This window comes from Heptranchias perlo, chromosome 24, assembly GCF_035084215.1.
Source record: "Heptranchias perlo isolate sHepPer1 chromosome 24, sHepPer1.hap1, whole genome shotgun sequence".
In the NCBI taxonomy this organism is placed as follows: Eukaryota; Metazoa; Chordata; class Chondrichthyes; order Hexanchiformes; family Hexanchidae; genus Heptranchias; species Heptranchias perlo.
Window position 1 is genome coordinate 18,234,452 of NC_090348.1, and position 20,387 is coordinate 18,254,838.

Consider the following 20,387-nt stretch of genomic DNA (forward strand, 5'->3'; position numbering starts at 1 on the left):
TAGGGAAAGGGAAATTGGCCAGGATTCTTGCTCTAATCACTGTCCAGCAAACCTTTCTGGGATGATGGACAATGACATGGTTGATGCCTCTTGCAGTTAAATAACCTTTCAACACTCACTGTCTAGGCTCACGTGTGACAAATTGCCACTTGGGTGAGGTAATATGGAGCCACCAGCAGTTGTGAAATCATATAAGGAGTCAATTCTTTTAGGAGAGGAGGAGGGTGAAAACTGGCAGAAGAAAAAAAATTACAATACACTCTTGAGGACAGGAATCCCGAGGATAACGATGTGACTGGAGCTATTGTGATCAAGTGCGCTTTCTATTATTGCAAAGCTAACAAATTGGTTTCATTCAGATTTCCCATCTAGATGATACTAAATTTAGACCAATCCCTTGAAATGAAAATGACAGCCAATCCAGATGTTTTTTTTTACGAAAGGTGAATGTTAATATAAGAACTTTGTCCAATTTTTCCCCATATATATGAGTGTATAGACTGTTAGTTGCAGTCTCCTCTACATTGGGGAAACCAAACGCAGATCGGGTGATCACTTTGTTGAATACCTCTGATCAGTTTGCAAGCGTGACCCTGACCTGCCGCGTGCTTGCCATTTTAATTCTCTGTCCCACTCCCACTCTGACCTCTCTGTCCTCATCCTTCTACATTGTTCCAATGAAGCTCAATGGAAGCTCAAGGAATAGCACCTCATCTTTCGAATAGGCACTTTACAACCTTCTGGCCTCAACACTGATTTCAATAACTTCAGATCATAACCACTGCTCCCATTTTTTCAGACAGCAAGTGCTGCAAATGGTTTTGCTGTTGCCATTTACAGCTCCTCTAGGCCAATCTTTTGTTTTTAACTTGTCCCGTTACCACCCTCCTTACCTTGCACCATCATCCCTTTTGTCATTTAATCACTCCTGCCCTCCATCCTATCAGAGACCTTCCCTATTGTTCTTTCCTCCCCTTCCCTTCCTCCTCCCCATTTTCCCTGGCTCTGCACTTGCTTAAAAACTCTTAAATCTTCAACTTCCTCCAATTCTGACCTGAAACGTTAACTCTGTTTCTTTCTCCACAGATGCTGCCTGACTTGCTGAGTATTTCCAGCATTTTCAGTTTTTATTTCAGATTTCCAGCATCCGCAGTATTTTGCTTTTGACTGTTACTTAAAGCTTAGCCTGCAAAATATAATGTCAAGTGTAAAGAGGACTTTCAGGATACTGTCAAATAGATACAGCACCATAATTATTTAGAAGGAAAAAAGCCCGTTCTCCATATGTCAATCATAAGTTCATTTTTTGTAATCTTTTAACAGAATGTTAATTAAGTAAATGATGGTCATCTGTAGTTTTGAAACCACTAAGTTTTCAGTCCTGTTTTAATTAAACAAAGAAAAGTGCAGTAGCAGGGAAAGCCCTCTACATCAAACCACAATTTGATGCATTTAATCCCATCCATATGAAAAAAAGCTCACTCTCACTGATTAGGGGAAAATACTGAGTAGGTAGAATAACGAACTGTGATAACAGAACATGTACTTCAACAAATACAGAGTGCATATCATTTGTGATGAATGCAATGGACATTCAGCAAAGTAGAAACTATTGTTTACCCTGCCCCAGGCTTTCCCTCTTCCTTGATAACTTACCTTACTGCCAGGGACTGTTCCTCGGATTCCTGGCAGCGTGCCTGAAATTGCACTCCCGCCCGCAAGCCTTCTCATCAATGCCACTGGGTTCAGGGCAGGAGTCCATCTTAGAATATGGTGATGAGGCCCAGAGGTCGATTTATCCTCGCTCCATGCTGCCCTCGCACCCCAGGTTAAAATCAGGGCTCCAATACTCAACTCACAATTCTGTTTAATATGGTACTACATTATATTGTAATAAATCTGTGAATGATATTCTCTACAGATTGATGATCGAAGTAGCAACTTAAACTATTCAGAATCTTTTTGTTTGCAAGAATAAATGTCTAGCCCAAATTAGGACAAAATAATTTTCAGTCAAAAATATAAACCTTTGCACACTAGCAACGATGGTACAGGATAAAGCTCAACTATTCAGTGTGGCTCTTGAAATACTGGTTTGATCTTAGATTAGGCAGACTGAAATACTGGTCCTCACTAAAACCAGAAATACAGAGCATTCGATTCATTATGGTAGAGACAATTCTGAGCATTGCTGTGGAGCACTATTGCATTGCTTTACTCTTCCTGACAATGAAAAGCTATAAACTGCACACTTAAATCTTTAGTTGCACTAAATGTATAATTTATATTACAAATTATGCATATGCTGGACTAGTCAAGTGAAACTGTGTTATGCATAATTTAAACATAAATGAATATTAAATTGGAGTTTTGTGCCACAGCAAGATGCAACGTCCAATTACCCTGATATTGCACAACACAATGCAAAAATAACAACTCAGGGTATTGTCCAGTTTGTGTATATCTTCTGCTCCAAAGTGTGTTTCAATTACTTCTTAAGCAAGTTGATGACTTCATTATGGATTGGACAACATAAGCTAATCACAGCAATAATATTAGATCATGAAAATTTAGTCATTACTTTCCCGACATGCTTTAATTAAAGACCAGACTGCATTAATTCATTCAATGACAAATGATGCATTTTTGTCAAGGGGAATAAGAAATTAGGATTCTAAATAAAAAACTGTAACATATGTGAGACCTAATATAATAATTGCTGAATTAATAGATACGTTTATATATTTACAATGAAATGTTGAGACTGTTACATTAACTAAGGAAAGCAGCCAGATACAAAAAAAACTCAACACGGATGCAGAATAATGCTGCCTAGATTATAAAGAAGCTTCATTTCTCAATAAATCACCATTGTTAGATGATTTACACCACAAAATATATGGCTGTCAAATGGAAATATTTCAAAATAATTTTAAATAAAACTCCTTTTGCCAAGGAAGGGAGAAGTGTGAAGTTATGCAGGGCCAATGTCCAGTGCAGCAACTGTACAAAATAGTACTTGAGATCAGACCGTAACTTTGCATTAGCAGCTGAGGACAGATCCAGAGAAAGATGGAAATAGGCAGCTTAATAAAATGGAATTTGTAGAGCCAGAAGGAGAGACTATTGACAGAAAGAAGTCTAGTGAGAATTGGCAGGGACAGGAGATGAAGACAGGCAAGAGATATTGCCACAATACAAACAGGATATGGGGATTTGAACCAGCGTAAAAGGCAGGAACAAACAGCGTGAGATGAATTTGAAGAAAGGGGGCAAAATAGTTTTTTTTTAAAACCTGTGTTAATAGTGGACAGGTTGGGTCATTCAAATGATAAACTGGGCCAAAATACCATTAAAAAAACCAGGAATTAGCAAATGTCTTAAATTAATTCTTCATATTAGTCTTCATAGATGAAGACTGGGGGCAAATTCCAGATCCACTCCATTTTGAATTAGGGACCTAGGACAGAAGTAGTCATCAGTAGAGCATGAGCTATGCAGAAAATCAAAGAATTCAATGTTTACAAGGCACCTGGGCCACGTAGGATACATCCTAAAATCTTCAAGCAAATGAGGTAGGAAATAGACATAAATGGCTCTGGTTAATATTTTCCTGTACCATAAATACTGATGCTGTATCCAATGACTGCAGAACAATGAATGTGGATAAGACATGAACCTGAAAAATATAGAGCCACTGCCCTAATAATATTAATTGAAAAAAAAATTGGGAAAATCATCTAAATTCATTTGACGAGCCCGAGGTTGTAAGAAGTAGTCAGTATGGATTCAGAAGCAACAAGTCATCCCTATTGGAGTCCTTTGAGGAATTAACTGATTTAGTGGATGAGAGTTATCCAGTGGATACCATTTACTTGGATTTATAAGATGTTTATTAATGTTCCACATGTGAGACTTTTAAAGAAGATTAAGGCTTATGAAATGAATGACAAATTAGATAGCAGGATTGAAAAAGGGCCTATAACAGTCTAGGAAGCAGACCGTGATGATGGGAGGGCAGGGCAATAACTAGTAGTGTTCCACGGGGGTGTGCCTGCTGTTCGTGCCAATTATGAACGAAATGAAAGAGAATAATTTTAGATTCAACTTACTGATGATACCAAGTTATGTGTTGTCAGACTGCTTGTCTGATACCCAGTCATGGATAAGTCACAATATCCACTGTCTCAGGCTGAATCAGACTGCACGCACTCTCAGTATCTATTCAACCCCAAGTTGAGGTCCCGATCCCTATCCCCTCCATCACAAGGCAGCCAACTTCCACCTCCGTAACATCACCTGCCTCGGTCCATCTGCCCTTTTGTCACCTCGACTACTCCAATGCTCTCCTGACCGACCTCCCATCCTCCATCCTCTAAATTTCAGCTCATCCAAAACTCTGTTGCCCATATCCTATCCCAAACCAGGTCCTGCTAACCTATCACCGCTCTCCTTGCTCACCTACATTGGCTCCCAGTCCCCTTGTACGTCCATTTAAAAATTCTCACTCTTGTGTTTAAATTGCTTCATAGCCTCACCCCTCCCTATCTTTATAGCCTCCTTCAGTTTTACAACCAACCAATCCCCCCACTCTCTCCATTCCTTTGGGTTTGGTCTTTTGTGCATCCTAACTCTCGCTGCCTCATCATTGGTGGCTAGGCCCCACACTCTGGAATTCCCTCCTTAAACCCCTCTGCCTCTCCAACTCCATCTCCTCCTTTAAGATCCTTCTTAAAGTCTACCTCCTTGGCCACCCTTCCTAATAGCTCCTTCTTTGGCTTAGTGTCCATTTCCATCTGATAATGCCTCTAAAGTGCCTTTGGATGCTTTTCTATGTTAAAGATGCTATATAAATGCAAATTGACGTTGTTGTGTTTGCCTACAAAACAACAGTAACTATATTTCAAAAGTCATTTGTTGAGGTACTTTGAGGTGTCCTGAGGACGTGAAAAGTGCTACATAAATGAAAGTTCATTCTTTCTTTCTGAAAAGCTGATGCTTTCTATAATTCATAAGACATTAATAAATCTGTATGGTCTCCCTCAGTATGCCACTGACCATGCATGACAGTTTTAAAATGGGTTGAGCTGCATATGGAATAAAACATTGTGGCCATCTGCATCTGTGACTCTTCACTTTGGCATTACTGCAGCATGCCAACAGCACATATCAGGAAATTGTATCCCTCCAGCCTGTGATTTTCCATCCAGTTTACAAAATGTGAAATCGTGGGATAAGGGTGTGCTCCTGGCATGTGCTGGAGGTGCCAAAGCAGAAAATTTTATCTATAATCTGTCAACAGTGAGATGTCATATTAGCGTCATATTCATAATCTTAGCTTTGCTCATTTGAAGTTATCACTATCTGGCCTAATATAATATCTTTTCAATTAAGAAACAAATCATTGCAAGACAAATGTTGAAGCAACATGGTCTTATGCAAATATATACACTATTACAAATTAATTCACCACTTATTGCACAAAGTGAAAGAAGAAAGCCTACATTTTTGATTACTAATGAGAATTAGCTGTCACCCAATCTATTCTGGCAAACAGAGGTCAGAACAGACTCAAAATGTGCAACAGTCTGATTCCTGACTAATAGTATGAGTACTACAAATGCTGGATTCCACATTTGAAGCAAGACACTTCTGGTGTAAGAATCATACAAGGACCAATTCGGAGGCCACTCCGTGGCAGTGGTTATCCACTTTATAGACATATATGGCCCTGCCTTTACTCCATCCATTTTGCATGTATCTCTGCCTATGTTGACTAAGGTGCTATTCCTATTTCTTAGTTCCACCCATCCCCATACCATCAGTCCTCCCATTTTCGCCAGCATATGACACAAATGAAAACTAACATTTTATTTTTCTGTATGCTAAGTATGTGACGCACACCACGTGTATGTGTGAAAAGAAAATGAATAGTTACAGCACAGAGATGCTCCACTGAGAGATGGTGCTACAAAGTGAGCCAGCAATACAACTGGGACAGTTCAAGCCAGCCTATCCACGTGGAGTGCATACACTGAACAAGGAATAGTTCTGATGTGGAGATGCCGGTGATGGACTGGGGTTGACAATTGTAAACAATTTTACAACACCAAGTTATAGTCCAGCAATTTAAAATAAAATTGCTGGACTATAACTTGGTGTTGTAAAATTGTTTACAAAAGGAATAGTTCAGCGTTCAATGACCTGAACCCAGTGTAGACACAACACTCGTAACAAACAGCAAGGAATCAATATGCCGCCTGCAGTGTAGTACACATGGACTGAAATAACAAAGTGAAAAAAACCCGCTATATTCCTTTTATTAAAAAAAAATCAAATCTTAGTGATTTCTGCTTCAAATATTTCAGCAAGATTAACACCAACTAAACAAACCCAGGAGTTTCATACGATCAGCACAACATTATCTGGTGATTTGTGTTAGTGACACTTTAGACTACTATTTGCAACATTCAATGGTAACAGTATTCAACACAATAAATCATTCCAATTCCACTCACCTGGGGTCGGATCACCTTCTCAATGTTTTTCAGTGCTGTATCTGGGGATGGAGGTGAGCAGTCCGGGGTAGGGCCTGTACTTTTCCCCTGGTGATTACCCTCTGGTGCAGTAATAGTTACTTGTGGTGCTACTTCTGCAGATAAAATAAATTGTTTGAATATATTTCAATCACATTTTCATCATCTTTGATTACTGTTACATGTCTTTTTATTTTGTTAATAAAAATGCTACAAAAAAGGTTAGAAAGTGATTTATCGCCAAGTGTTAAGTACTCATTGACTTTGCAAAATATGTCTCTACTCCAGAATTGAAAGGCTTGAAAATCATTCATCACTTTGATTTCTCTAATTTATGACTGAACATTTATCTTCCAGTCTATGATCCCATAGTCATCTTAGCTGCTATAATGTTTCTTCCTTTATTAAATAAATAAATTTTTGTTAAGATCCCAAATACTCACTCTGTTCAAAAACAGAACATTAATGGAACATGTGATTTATGTAAGAATAAACTGCACAGCACATCCTGAAGGCAGAACATTCCTGGAAGGACTTGGACTGTAACATTGATCTTCAAATTATTTTTCTAGTGTTAGCATAGCATTAACGTCAATAACACTAATAAAACAATACAAAGAGTACAGGGTATAACAGGGAAAAAGAGTGTTCAGCCCACCCAGCTCACTTGATTGCTAAGCATGTGTACAGGACCTGCTCAGATTATTTTTGGCTGCCTCATGTCAGCACCCTCTACTCTTTGACAAAATAAGAATTTGTCCATTTACCTTTAGAACGCTGAGTTTGTATTCACCATGCTAACAGTCGACACCAATAATGTACTATGCCAGGTGCCAATTCAAATGAATAGGATGAATAACTGATGTTGAACTGCATAACTGGTTATAGCGATTGCTGTAATCTTAGATGACCAAACATTCAATGGGACATAATGTTGTGGCTGGGGTGGGGGGCAGGGGGAGGGGGTGGTGGGAGGGAAATCTGTCTGTGGAGGGCAGCAATCCAAAGTTCCAAAGTTGAATAATGAAAATGTAAGGATGGATGAATGTTCTGGAGTTTTGTTTGATTAAGTTGAGGATCAGAGGATATTTAGGAAGACCTCTCTCAACTAGATTTGATAAAGTCTATGATAGACTAGATGTTTTTGGAAGGAGCACTCTTGGTGGGCTAAATATCCTTTTCTTGTTACATGCTTTCTTACATTCTTCAAATTAATTCTCTAAACCTATCAGTCTACATGCAACAACTTACATGTTATCGTCAGTAATAATTAACAATAACCTCCTTAGAATTAATTTTAATCATTTGACAGATCACTAAATTTTTGTTACATGAACACTTTCCATTAATCTCAAAGCAAAAGTACATCACATTTTTCCATCTCTGGGGCCCCAACAGGATTTGCAACTGTTTGTCTAAACTGAACATGACCCCTGTATAATTAATTAATTAAGAAAGAAAGAAAGATGTGCACTGTCATTCTAACACAGAGGAATAATTCCTGTCACACAATACCTTGGTAATTTCCAACAGGTTGAGAATACGGTTTAGATTTCAACAATGTCTATGCATCACTCATACAGTCTTTGATGTTATTTGGTATCTCCAGAATACACATCCCCTTCTTTACCCACTCTCTTCAGTAAAGTGAAGCATTACTTTAGCTCATTTCACAATGACTACTGAGTAACCAGTGTGACAAAAATTTTGCTATCATCCGTTAAAGTCCAAAACTTGACCACTTTTGTGCTGAATCAACGCAATTAATCACCACTGAGACAAACATTTCTTTTATTGCCTAGTCCTGTCAAGACTCAATGTCCTCTTCTAACGCTCAAGAGAATGTGTTTTATAGCTACATCCAAAAAAAACACAATTGAAATTCCCCCATTCTCAAAGCAATTTTGTCTGTATTCTACTGCATTAAAATGTCAACTTCTCATTTTGGATTTTCAATATATTGTATCTGTCAATAAAGAAAATTCTGGCACAGAATATAAAAATGGAAATGCAAGCAGAAAAAAAAGATGCCTATGAAATCACTTTTCAACAGCAGTTTCAACTTTTACTGGAAATCCATTCTAGATTGTTCTTTGGAATAATGGCTGCATAATTTCATAGTGACACCACAAGTCCCGGCCAGAATGGAGATGATTGGGTAATTCCCCCGTCAATCATGCCTGAAGTGCTATAAGTAACTGGGATTGATTATACCCAGATAATTTGTATTATGTAACGATCCTCCACTCACTGCATTTTGCTGGAGAAATAATCCTGCTGTATTCGGGAGACTCGGTTCGCTGTACTTTCAGTCATGAGTTCAGAGACTGCTTGCTGTACTTCATGAGCTTGCTGTAGAGACTGTTTGCTGTAGTTTGAGAGTAAATTAAAACCACAAGTCCTGCCCCGCCTCCAACTCTTGGGCGACATAGTGGTGTCAAGATTCACTTCATAATCTTTAGTTTGACCTGAAGAATGGAACCGTGGCCGACAGTGGTAACAATGTGGGGATCCATACGCCTGCTAGGAGTCGTTTCCAATATTTCTGTGGGGTTTTCCAATTGCTCTAAGTTCTATGTCTTTCTCTATATAAGATCTATTTCTTGTATAATGTTACTGACTGGACATTATTTAATGCCAAGTATATCGAAACCCATCTATCACTTTTGTCATATTTATTCAGTACTCCCGCTCTATTTTTTTTTGTCACTGATGCCAGTGTCTCCACAAACTGAGTTAGCACTAAAGATCTCCATGCTAAAGCATGGGAATCAGCTGATATTAAACATTTTAATCTGCCACTGTGATACAAAGGATGAGAATTGAACAAAAATATTATTTAAAATATTCAGTAGTACTGAGGTAACTTGTAGATAAACGCAAATCAAGGTTGCTTTCATAAAAAAAACTGCTTCCAAATATTGTAAATAAGTAGGTTCATTTTATCAGAGCTGATCCTGTTCCCAATAGTGTTGTTTCAAATCAGTGATAACACATCTCCATCAGCACATTCAAATCTTGATTTTTCCAAGTAAAAATGGAAATTCCCAAATGAATTTTAAATGATTATTTGAATGATGTAAAACTGATGAATGTGGTTGATTGGTCGGCTACACTGCTTTTCAGATTGACACGGGGCAGCTCTGTGGAAATAAACGCAGGTACAAGGTATACGTTCTGACCAATTTGATTGGTTGAATGAGGTATCCGTTATCCTGTGCTTGGAAACCAGCCTATGACCATGCCTGTACTGTTAAATGTCACCATGTTCAGCATAAACTATGACAATCAAGGCTAACATATCCATTTGTGATTTAAAAATGACCACCTGTGGTAAGAAACAGAGGCACAGTTTAGAATAACAACTGATTTGTAGTTTAGTAGAACACAGCCCACTTAGCAATGGTCTTTTTGTTACTTCTTATTTGTTAAGTTTTTTCAATGTTCTAATGCTTTTCAATAGATGTTCATTAATTGCCAATTCTATAATGTGCCATCCATTGTCAAATCCTACTTAATTTTTTTTTTAAATGCCATGCTAAGGTTATATGACCACTTTACATCAATGGATATTTTTCTGCACAATTGTGTTTGCCTGACAAAAATGCAATTTTTTTAATAAGGTAATGGAGGTAATCATCTTTTTAGTAGAGAGAGGGAGACTGTTCAGATTTTCAGCTATTTTTGAGAAAATAATTATTCTTCACTATTATCCAGCATGATAACATAAGAACATAAGAAATAGGAGCAGGAGTAGGCCATACAGCTCCTCGAGCCTGCTCTTCCATTCAATCAGATCATGGCTGATCTTCAACCTCAACTCCACTTTCCTGCCTGATCGTCATATCCCTTGATTCCCTTAGATTCCAAAAATCTATCTATCTCAGCCTTGAATATACTCCAGGACTTGGCATCCACAGCCCTCTGGGGTAGAGAATTCCAAAGATTCAAACCCTCTGAGTGAAGAAATTCCTCCTCATCTCAGTCATAAATGGCCGACCCCTTATCCTGTGACTATGCCCTTTAGTTCTAGACTTTCCAGCCAGGGGAAACAACCTCTCAGCATCTACCCTGTCAAACCCCCTCATAATCGTATATGTTTCAATGAGATCACCTCTCATTCTCCTAAACTCCAGAGAGTATAGGTCCATTCTACTCAACCTCTCCTCATAGGTCAACCCTCTCATCCCAGGAATTAATCATTGTTGCACCGCCTCGAAGGCAAATATATCCTTCCTTAGATAAGGAGACCAAAGCTGTACGCGACACTCCAGGTGAGGTCTCACCAAAGCCCTATACAATTGTAGTAAGACTTCCTTACCCTTGTACTCCAACCCCCTTGAATAAAGGCCAACATGTCTTTTGCTTTCCTAAATGCCTGCTGTACCTGCATGCTAACTTTTTGTGTTTCTTGTACGAGGACATCCATGTCTCTCTGGACACCATCATTTTATAGTTTCTCACCATTTAAAATTATTCTGTTTCTCTATTCTTCCCACCAAAGCGAACAACCTTGCATTTCCCCACATTATACTCCATCTGCCACTTTCTCGCCCACTCACTTAATCTGTCTACATTCCTTTGAAGACTCTTTGTGTCCTCCTCACAGCTTACTTTGCCACCTAGCTGTGTATTGTCAGCAAACTTGGATACATTACACCATACACTCGGTCCCTTCATCCAAGTCATTAACATAGATTGTAAATAGCTGAAGCCCAAGCACCGATCCTTGAGGTACCCAACGAGTTACAGCCTGCCAACCTGAAAATGACCCGTTTATCCGCACTCTCTGTTTTCTGTCCATTAACCAATCCTCTATCCATGCTAATATGTTACCTCCAACCCCATGAGCCCTTATCTTGCTAACAACCTTTTACATGACACCTTATCGAATGCCTTTTGAAAACCCAGTGGATCATTGTTCCCACTGGTGAAAAAGACATTTGATCAGAGTATTACTTATTCACTTGTGAATACAACTAGATTAACTGGTGAAATAAGAAATAGGAGCAGGAGTAGGCCATACAGAAATAGGAGCTCTCCGCAATCTTTTGGATTCTACTCTTTTTACAAAGCATTAAGTGATGGATTTGGCCTATGCAATAGTACTTTCCCCACTTCACACAGACAGCAAGCAGCAGAAAATTGTATCGCGCATAGGCACACAGTGGAGGTTTTCCAATGTCTTAATGAACTCTTGTAAACAATTTTACAACACCAAGTTATAGTCCAGCAATTTTATTTTAAATTCACAAGCTTTCGGAGATTTTCTCCTTCCTCAGGCAAATGTTTCAAGAGCTCCTTGAAGCCTACGCATTTATACATATTGAACAATACATGGTGTTTACAGACTGCCCCTGCAACTGCCCGTTGCCAAGGCAATCACCGTGTTCAGACAGAGAGGTGTCACCTGCAGAACCCCCGAATACACATTCAACAAAAAAACAAACAGGGAAAAAAAACAGAGAAAAAAAAACAGAGAGAGGCAGAAACATCCGGAAGGCAGAGAGAGCCAGCAAATGACCCATTATATTAAAAACAGATAACATTTGTTCGCTGGTGGGGTAACGTGTAGCGTGACATGAACCCAAGATCCCGGTTGAGGCCGTCCTCATGGGTGCGGAACTTGGCTATCAATTTCTGCTCGACGATTTTGCGTTGTCGTGTGTCTCGAAGGCCGCCTTGGAGTACGCTTACCCGAAGGTCGGTGGATGAATGTCCATGACTGCTGAAGTGTTCCCCGACTGGGAGGGAACCCTCCTGTTTGGCGATTGTTGCGCGGTGTCCGTTCATCCGTTGTCGCAGCGTCTGCATGGTCTCGCCAATGTACCATGCTCTGGGGCATCCTTTCCTGCAACGTATGAGGTAGACAACGTTGGCCGAGTCACAGGAGTATGAACCATGCACCTGGTGGGTGGTGTCATCTCGTGTGATGGTGGTATCTGTGTCGATGATCTGGCATGTCTTGCAGAGGTTACCGTGGCAGGGTTGTGTGGCGTCGTGGACGCTGTTCTCTTGAAAGCTAGGTAGTTTGCTGCGAACGATGGTCTGTTTGAGGTTTTTTACCCCGTTTGTTTTTTTGTTGAATGTGTATTCGGGGGTTCTGCAGGTGACACCTCTCTGTCTGAACACGGTGATTGCCTTGGCAACGGGCAGTTGCAGGGGCAGTCTGTAAACACCATGTATTGTTCAATATGTATAAATGCGTAGGCTTCAAGGAGCTCTTGAAACATTTGCCTGAGGAAGGAGAAAATCTCCGAAAGCTTGTGAATTTAAAATAAAATTGCTGGACTATAACTTGGTGTTGTAAAATTGTTTACAATTGTCAACCCCAGTCCATCACCGGCATCTCCACATCATGACTACCATCGACACCACAAACTGCCGGCTCACAGTGGAAAGGATATCCAAGAAGATCGCGCATTTAGACACAGACATCAAGTTTTTACAGAGCTGCAAGAAAGCAGACAAGATCCCGAAAGGACTCCAGATCACGAACCCACTCAAGTCCACATACAACTCGGATTACGCTGAGAGACTCTGCCGCCGTACCTCTCGCACACTCCGCAACCATCTCATACACCAACTCTACAGCAGACGCCACAACCTCGAAACCAAGATAGAGTCCATACTCTCAACCTGTACTCAGGACACAGCAGACCAGCTACGTTATACCGCCAAACAGACGAGGCAACGGAACTACGCTGCCTACATGAAAACCAAGAGCAGGAAGCTTGAGAAACTCGGCATCACCACCAGCAACGACCGAGCTTCCCCTGGTACCACAGTTGCAACCACAGGGAAGTCTATTGTCAATTTATCCGACCACACCCTTCAACCAGACGAAATCGAAGTTCTCAGCCGAGGGCTCAATTTCTGCCCCACTACCAAAATGGACCCCACTAGTCTCGCGGCGGACACAGAGGAATTCATCAGGAGAATGAGGCTCCGGGAATTCTACCACAAACCCCAAGATTTCAGCAGCGAACCCAATGAGACAATCGACGATCCGGAACAGCAGACAGAGGGATCCGCGGTACAGCAACCGAAGAGGAAAGAGTCAAACTGGACTCCTCCGGAGGGTCGCTGCCCTCAGCTGGACATGTATGCTCAAGCTGTCAGGAAATGCGTCAATGCCAGATTCATCAGCCGCACTCAGAAGACAGTCCAGAATGTCACCCGAGCACAACGCAACGCCATCAACGCTCTCAAGACCAACCGCAACATCGTCATCAAACCAGCGGACAAAGGAGGAGCCATAGTCATACAGAACAGAACAGACTATTGCAAAGAAGCATACCGACAACTGGACAACCAGGAACACTACAGACGGTTACCCGCAGATCCGACCAAAGAACACACCCACCAGCTCAACAAACTGATCAAGACCTTCGATCCAGACCTTCAAAGCATCCTACGCATTCTCATCCCACGTAATCCCCGCGTGGGAGACTTCTACTGCCTCCCAAAGATACACAAAGCCAACACACCCGGACGTCCCATCGTATCAGGCAACGGAACCCTGTGTGAGAACCTCTCTGGATACATCGAGGGCATCCTGAAACCCATCGTACAGGGAACCCCCAGCTTCTGTCGTGACACTACAGACTTCCTACAAAAACTCAGTACCCACGGACCAGTTGAACCAGGAACACTTCTCACCACGATGGACGTCTCGGCACTATACACCAGTATCCCCCACGATGACGGCATCGCTGCGACAGCATCAATACTCAACACCAACAACAGCCAATCTCCGGAAGCCATCCTACAACTCATCCGCTTCATCCTGGATCACAATGTCTTCACCTTCGATAACCAGTTCTTTACCCAAACACACGGAACAGCCATGGGGACCAAATTCGCACCCCAATACGCCAACATTTTCATGCACAAGTTCGAGCAGGACTTCTTCACTGCACAAGACCTCCAACCAACACTATACACCAGATACATCGACGACATTTTCTTTCTATGGACCCACGGCAAGGAATCACTAAAGAGACTACACGATAACATCAACAAGTTCCATCCCACCATCAAGCTCACCATGGACTACTCCTCAGAATCAGTTTCTTTCTAGGACACACGAATCTCCATCAAAGACGGGCACCTCAGCACCTCACTCTACCGCAAGCCCACGGACAACCTCACGATGCTCCACTTTTCCAGCTTCCACCCTAACCACGTCAAAGAGGCCATCCCCTATGGACAGGCCCTGCGAATACACAGGGTCTGCTCAGACGAGGAGGAACGCGATGGACACCTACAGACGCTGAAAGACGCCCTAGTAAGAACGGGATATGACGCTCGACTCATCGATCGACAGTTCCGACGGGCCACAGCAAAAAATCGCATAGACCTCCTCAGGAGACTAACACGGGACGCAACCAACAGAGTACCCTTTGTCGTCCAGTACTTCCCCGGAGCGGAGAAACTACGCCATGTTCTCCGCAGCCTTCAACATGTCATCAATGAGGACAAACACCTCGCTATGGCCATCCCCACACCTCCACTACTCGCCTTTAAACAGCCACCCAACCTCAAACAGACCATCGTTCGCAGCAAACTACCTAGCTTTCAAGAGAACAGCGTCCACGACGCCACACAACCCTGCCACGGTAACCTCTGCAAGACATGCCAGATCATCGACACAGATACCACCATCACACGAGATGACACCACCCACCAGGTGCATGGTTCATACTCCTGTGACTCGGCCAACGTTGTCTACCTCATACGTTGCAGGAAAGGATGCCCCAGAGCATGGTACATTGGCGAGACCATGCAGACGCTGCGACAACGGATGAACGGACACCGCGCAACAATCGCCAAACAGGAGGGTTCCCTCCCAGTCGGGGAACACTTCAGCAGTCATGGACATTCATCCACCGACCTTCGGGTAAGCGTACTCCAAGGCGGCCTTCGAGACACACGACAACGCAAAATTGTCGAGCAGAAATTGATAGCCAAGTTCCGCACCCATGAGGACGGCCTCAACCGGGATCTTGGGTTCATGTCACGCTACACGTTACCCCACCAGCGAACAAATGTTATCTGTTTTTAATATAATGGGTCATTTGCTGGCTCTCTCTGCCTTCCGGATGTTTCTGCCTCTCTCTGTTTTTTTTTCTCTGTTTTTTTTCCCTGTTTGTTTTTTTGTTGAATGTGTATTCGGGGGTTCTGCAGGTGACACCTCTCTGTCTGAACACGGTGATTGCCTTGGCAACGGGCAGTTGCAGGGGCAGTCTGTAAACACCATGTATTGTTCAATATGTATAAATGCGTAGGCTTCAAGGAGCTCTTGAAACATTTGCCTGAGGAAGGAGAAAATCTCCGAAAGCTTGTGAATTTAAAATAAAATTGCTGGACTATAACTTGGTGTTGTAAAATTGTTTACAATTGTCAACCCCAGTCCATCACCGGCATCTCCACATTAATGAACTCTGTTCACAAGTATTTTCAATAAGTGCCAAGATTTATTTCTGGTGACAAAATTCCAACCACCTATATGTGAAACCCATTAATGAGCTTTGTAAAAAGAGTAGAATCCAAAAGATTGCGGAGAGCTCATCAACTGATTGAATGGCCAATGAAATAATGAATTTAACAACAAAAGATTTACTTTGAAAGATCTAAACATGCTCAAAGAGAAAAAAATAACAGGAGAACAGACGGTGGTCCAACTATTTCATTTCGCAGAACAAGGATCAGACCCATCTTCTGACTCTACTGGTTTTGGTAAATTTACTGTTTTTATATCTCTAATTATTCACATATTCAACCTCCCATCTGTCATCTAATGTACAATGTAATTTCTTTAAATGCTCTTAGTCAGTTGCTTTTTAATAAGTTCAATATAATCAACTTTGGTGATTTAAACATCTACCAGGTTAATTTTCATTCTGCTCATAATTGCTTTTCAAATAAAGCCTTCAGTTAATGTCAATCATGAATGAAACAAAACCTTGTTCTGCTTATAATTCCACAGATGAACCATTCACGTCTTTGTTATTAAGGTAAAAACAGCAACAAACCACTATAATCTCAGAGGTTGGTGAACTTGTCCACTTTGGCAGGAGGAATACAAAAGCAGTAAATTATTTAAATGGAGTGAGATTGCAGAACTCTGAGGTATAGAGGGATCTGGGTGTCCGAGTACATTAATCACAAAAAGTTAGTATGCAGGTACAGCAAGTGATTAGGAAGGCAAATGGAATGTTGCCATTTATTGCAAGGGGAATGGAATATAAAAGTAGAGATGTTTTGCTACAGTTGTACAGAGCATTGGTGAGACCACATCTAGAATAGTGTATGCAGTTTTGGTCACATTATTTAAGAAAGGACATAATTGCTTTGGAGGCAGTTCAGAGAAGGTTCACTTGACTGATTCCTGAGATGAGAGGGGGTTATCTTATGAGGAAAGGTTGGACAAGTTGGGCCTGTATACATTGGAGTTTAGGAGAATGAGAGGTGATCTTATTGAAACATATAAGATCCTGAAGTGACTAGAAGGGGTAGATGCTGAGGGGATGTTTCCCCTTGTGGGAGAGACTAGAACAGGGGCCACAGTTTAAAAATACGGGGTCTCCCATTTAAGACGGAGATGAGGAGAAATTTTTTCTCAGAGGGCCGTGAGTCTGTGGAACTCCCTTCCCCAGAGAGCGGTGGAGGCAGGGTCATTGAATATTTTTAAGGTTGAGTTAGATAGATCCCTGATTAACAAGGGAGTCAAAGGTTATAGTAGGTAGACGGGAAAGTAGGGCTGAGGTCATAATCAAATCAGCCATGATCTTATCAAACAGCAGAGCAGGCTTGAGGGGCTGAATGGCCTACTCCTGCTCTTAATTTGTATGTTCGTATGTAAGAGGAATCTCGTGTGGCTGAGAAACGTTTTTAAATAGGTAGACGAAAGTGGTCCTGATAATGGACCAGATGTGGGACAAATATAATGAAAAAGAGTCACAACCATAATAGTATAAAAATCACCATATGATCGATGTACATATACACTACCTCCTTTTCATAACACTTCAAATTAATGACATTTCACGTTGCCTGGACAATTGAAAGGAAGGTTTTTACTATCATTAGTTGAAGTCATTGTTTAAGGATTATTGTGTACTATTGATGGCTCCCAGAATTAATGGCATTACATATGTTACATTATCAAAACAGTACATCTGATCTGCATTTCTTCAAGTCAAATTTTAATTGGTGTACATTCTAATACAATTGTGCATTTCCTTTGATGTTTGGATCCCTGCTGTTTAACAAGCGTTGTGTACAAAAGGAGAAGGTACACTCTCAGAGGAGTAGTGTTCCTTTTAAATTTGCAACATAGTCAAAATGCCTATTATGCTGCAGGATCATGCGATGAAAAATAGAGAAATAATTATTGTACAATCTTTATATGGCAACACAAGTGTTCTGTGAGCATTTCCCTAAGGAAACGTCCATACTTTGGAGTGACAATCATATTAGAGTGCAGTCCATCTGTTTGGCACTTTTTTGGCTGGCAAATAGAAAATAACAATAAATAGAAGACTCGCATTGGGGGCTTGCTGGTTACAATATTTATCCAATAGATTTGCGTGAATAATGTAACAGCGAAGATTTCAGATGAATTAATTGGTAAAATATCACATCCAAAGGGATCCTGGTGCATTTTCTGTTTATAAAATGGATTTAAAGGTTATATTTGTAACCAAGTTTAAAAGTGATGGAGATGATGTTGGGTGACATGACATCATGATGTTATACAGCATGACTTTCTGTAACATGTGCAAGTCTTAAAATATACATTCTGTTTAACTCTTACATGTCCCCTAAAACTTCTCTTCAAAATCATACACATTGGCTGTTCTTACAATCAGTAGTTCTTACAATCAGTACCAAGCAACCCAGGGCATATTATGCCTTTGACACACAGACTATAATCTGACTTCTGTAATTCTCAGAATATTTTAATTCAAATTTGCATCCCCTTTTCTCCCTTCCTCTCCCGAAGCTACTGACTCATACTCGGGTACAGATAGGGGCAACCTCTCTGGTAGCTCATTCAGCTGGCCACTTTGATATGCATGCCTATCCCGTGAGTGTTGGCAAGCTATTTGACTATAGTAGGGGTAATAGTTGAGCCCAATCTTGTATTCACATAATAGCCACATATGTACAGTTCCTAGGAAGGGTCAATGGACATCATTCAGTGACAGGAAAACTGGCTACTTCCTTGACTGAGGTTATGCTATGCCCAACACTGTCACAGATTAAATTCAGCTAAGCACAGATCAAATCTGGTTGATATTGATGGATCAGTACTTCAACTCCGACTGTATTTATCCACTTATTTTTTTTAGGTGAGATCCACACATTTGTCTATATAACATGAATGTCAGGAATCAGCTTCACTCAGATGGTAGAACACTTGCCTCTAAGTCATGTATTTTAAGAATAGCAGTGTGTCCTGGTCAACATAATTCCTTAACCATCACCACTAAAAACAAATGTACTGTTTGTAGGAGCTTGTTTTGCACAAATTAACTGGCGCATTTGCTTACATAAGAACAGTGACTGCACTTCAAAAATAATTTATTGCTTTTGAAGCGCTTTGGTAGATCCTGAGGACATGATAAGGCACTGTATAAATGCAAGTTCATTTTTTGTTTCTTAATATCTTGTGAACAAAAACAAACTATTGTTAGATGGCAAGATGATCCTTTTGCTGTTAGTCCAGGGTGGAATCACATAGAAATTCTGGGAGAGGGAAATATGGGGATTAGTCGAGCAATTGAAAAAAAATTTGGTAGAATAGTTAATATTTTTTGGACCTAACTAAGCACACGTGTTGGTGGCAGAATATCAATGTAGTTGACTTCAGTTTTTGGACACCGATGCCAGTTTGTGTTTCTGCTTCTGATGCTGTGACAGGAAATTGCAGAGATCGAAAATGTCATTGGCAATATTTCTCCCGATTATTTCACTATTAGAGGTCAAAGTTGGTGGTGCATTGGTGCTTGGCATTAGAGCAACAGTATGCATCATCATGGAGGCAAGTTTGATCTCCACGCTCTGTATTCCAATCTCAGCCTCACAGCTTTAGGATTCAAAGGAGCAGCAGTTATGCTTCGCCTCACAAAGTGGAATGGAAAACCAAAGGGATAATTATCCTCACCTACGTGCATGATACTGGGTAATTTGGAAGGGAATTGATAGAGCCCTGAGAATAGGTTGCCTGTCCACATTCTTGGTTTGCAGGAGATATATAAAGTAGACCTCTACCTCTCAGTCAAAATATCACTTAGATTACACATGCTCAGAATCTGGGTAGAAGAGTACAAGTATTACAAAATCATCATTATAATAAATTGAGTTATAAGAACACAAAAAACCTTGAATGGAAATCATTACAGTCATAATGATTTATAAATCCTTCATAAGGATTCTTTCAATAGAACTCTTCCATCCAATATCTCCTTCTGCCACATTATAAATAGTACAGAATATAATCCTTGTAGTAATTAAATCTTTATTAAAATGATTAAAAATGTTAAGAATATAAATTGTCCACAGAAAACCAAAGGCTGGCTGAGAGAAATTCTGAACCTGTTCCAAAAATGCATAAATTAATCAGTATTAATTAATAAAACAACATTAAATAATAATGGATTTGATTGTGTCATGGTAAATTGTAGTTAGAGAGAATGAATGTTACTTTTTCAACTGACATGCAATTTGCAAGATGACTAATTGAATACCATTAATAGCAATCAATCACCCTTTACTGATGAATAGCCACTTATACAAACTACTTTTGGAGGAAAGCAAATTGTTCGACTAGTTGATTGGCAA

At 40.6% G+C, this 20,387-nt stretch overlaps 1 protein-coding gene across 12 annotated transcripts in view; it reads right to left on the minus strand.

Moving 5' to 3' along the window:
* anks1b (ankyrin repeat and sterile alpha motif domain containing 1B) overlaps positions 1–20,387 on the minus strand; it is a 738,433-nt gene that overhangs the window by 173,776 nt on the left and 544,270 nt on the right. For all 12 annotated transcript variants that reach the window (XM_068004841.1, XM_068004853.1, XM_068004843.1 and 9 more), the window contains one exon: positions 6,519–6,652. In XM_068004841.1, the coding sequence (XP_067860942.1) occupies positions 6,519–6,652 (134 nt within the window). The remainder of the gene's footprint in view (positions 1–6,518; positions 6,653–20,387) is intronic.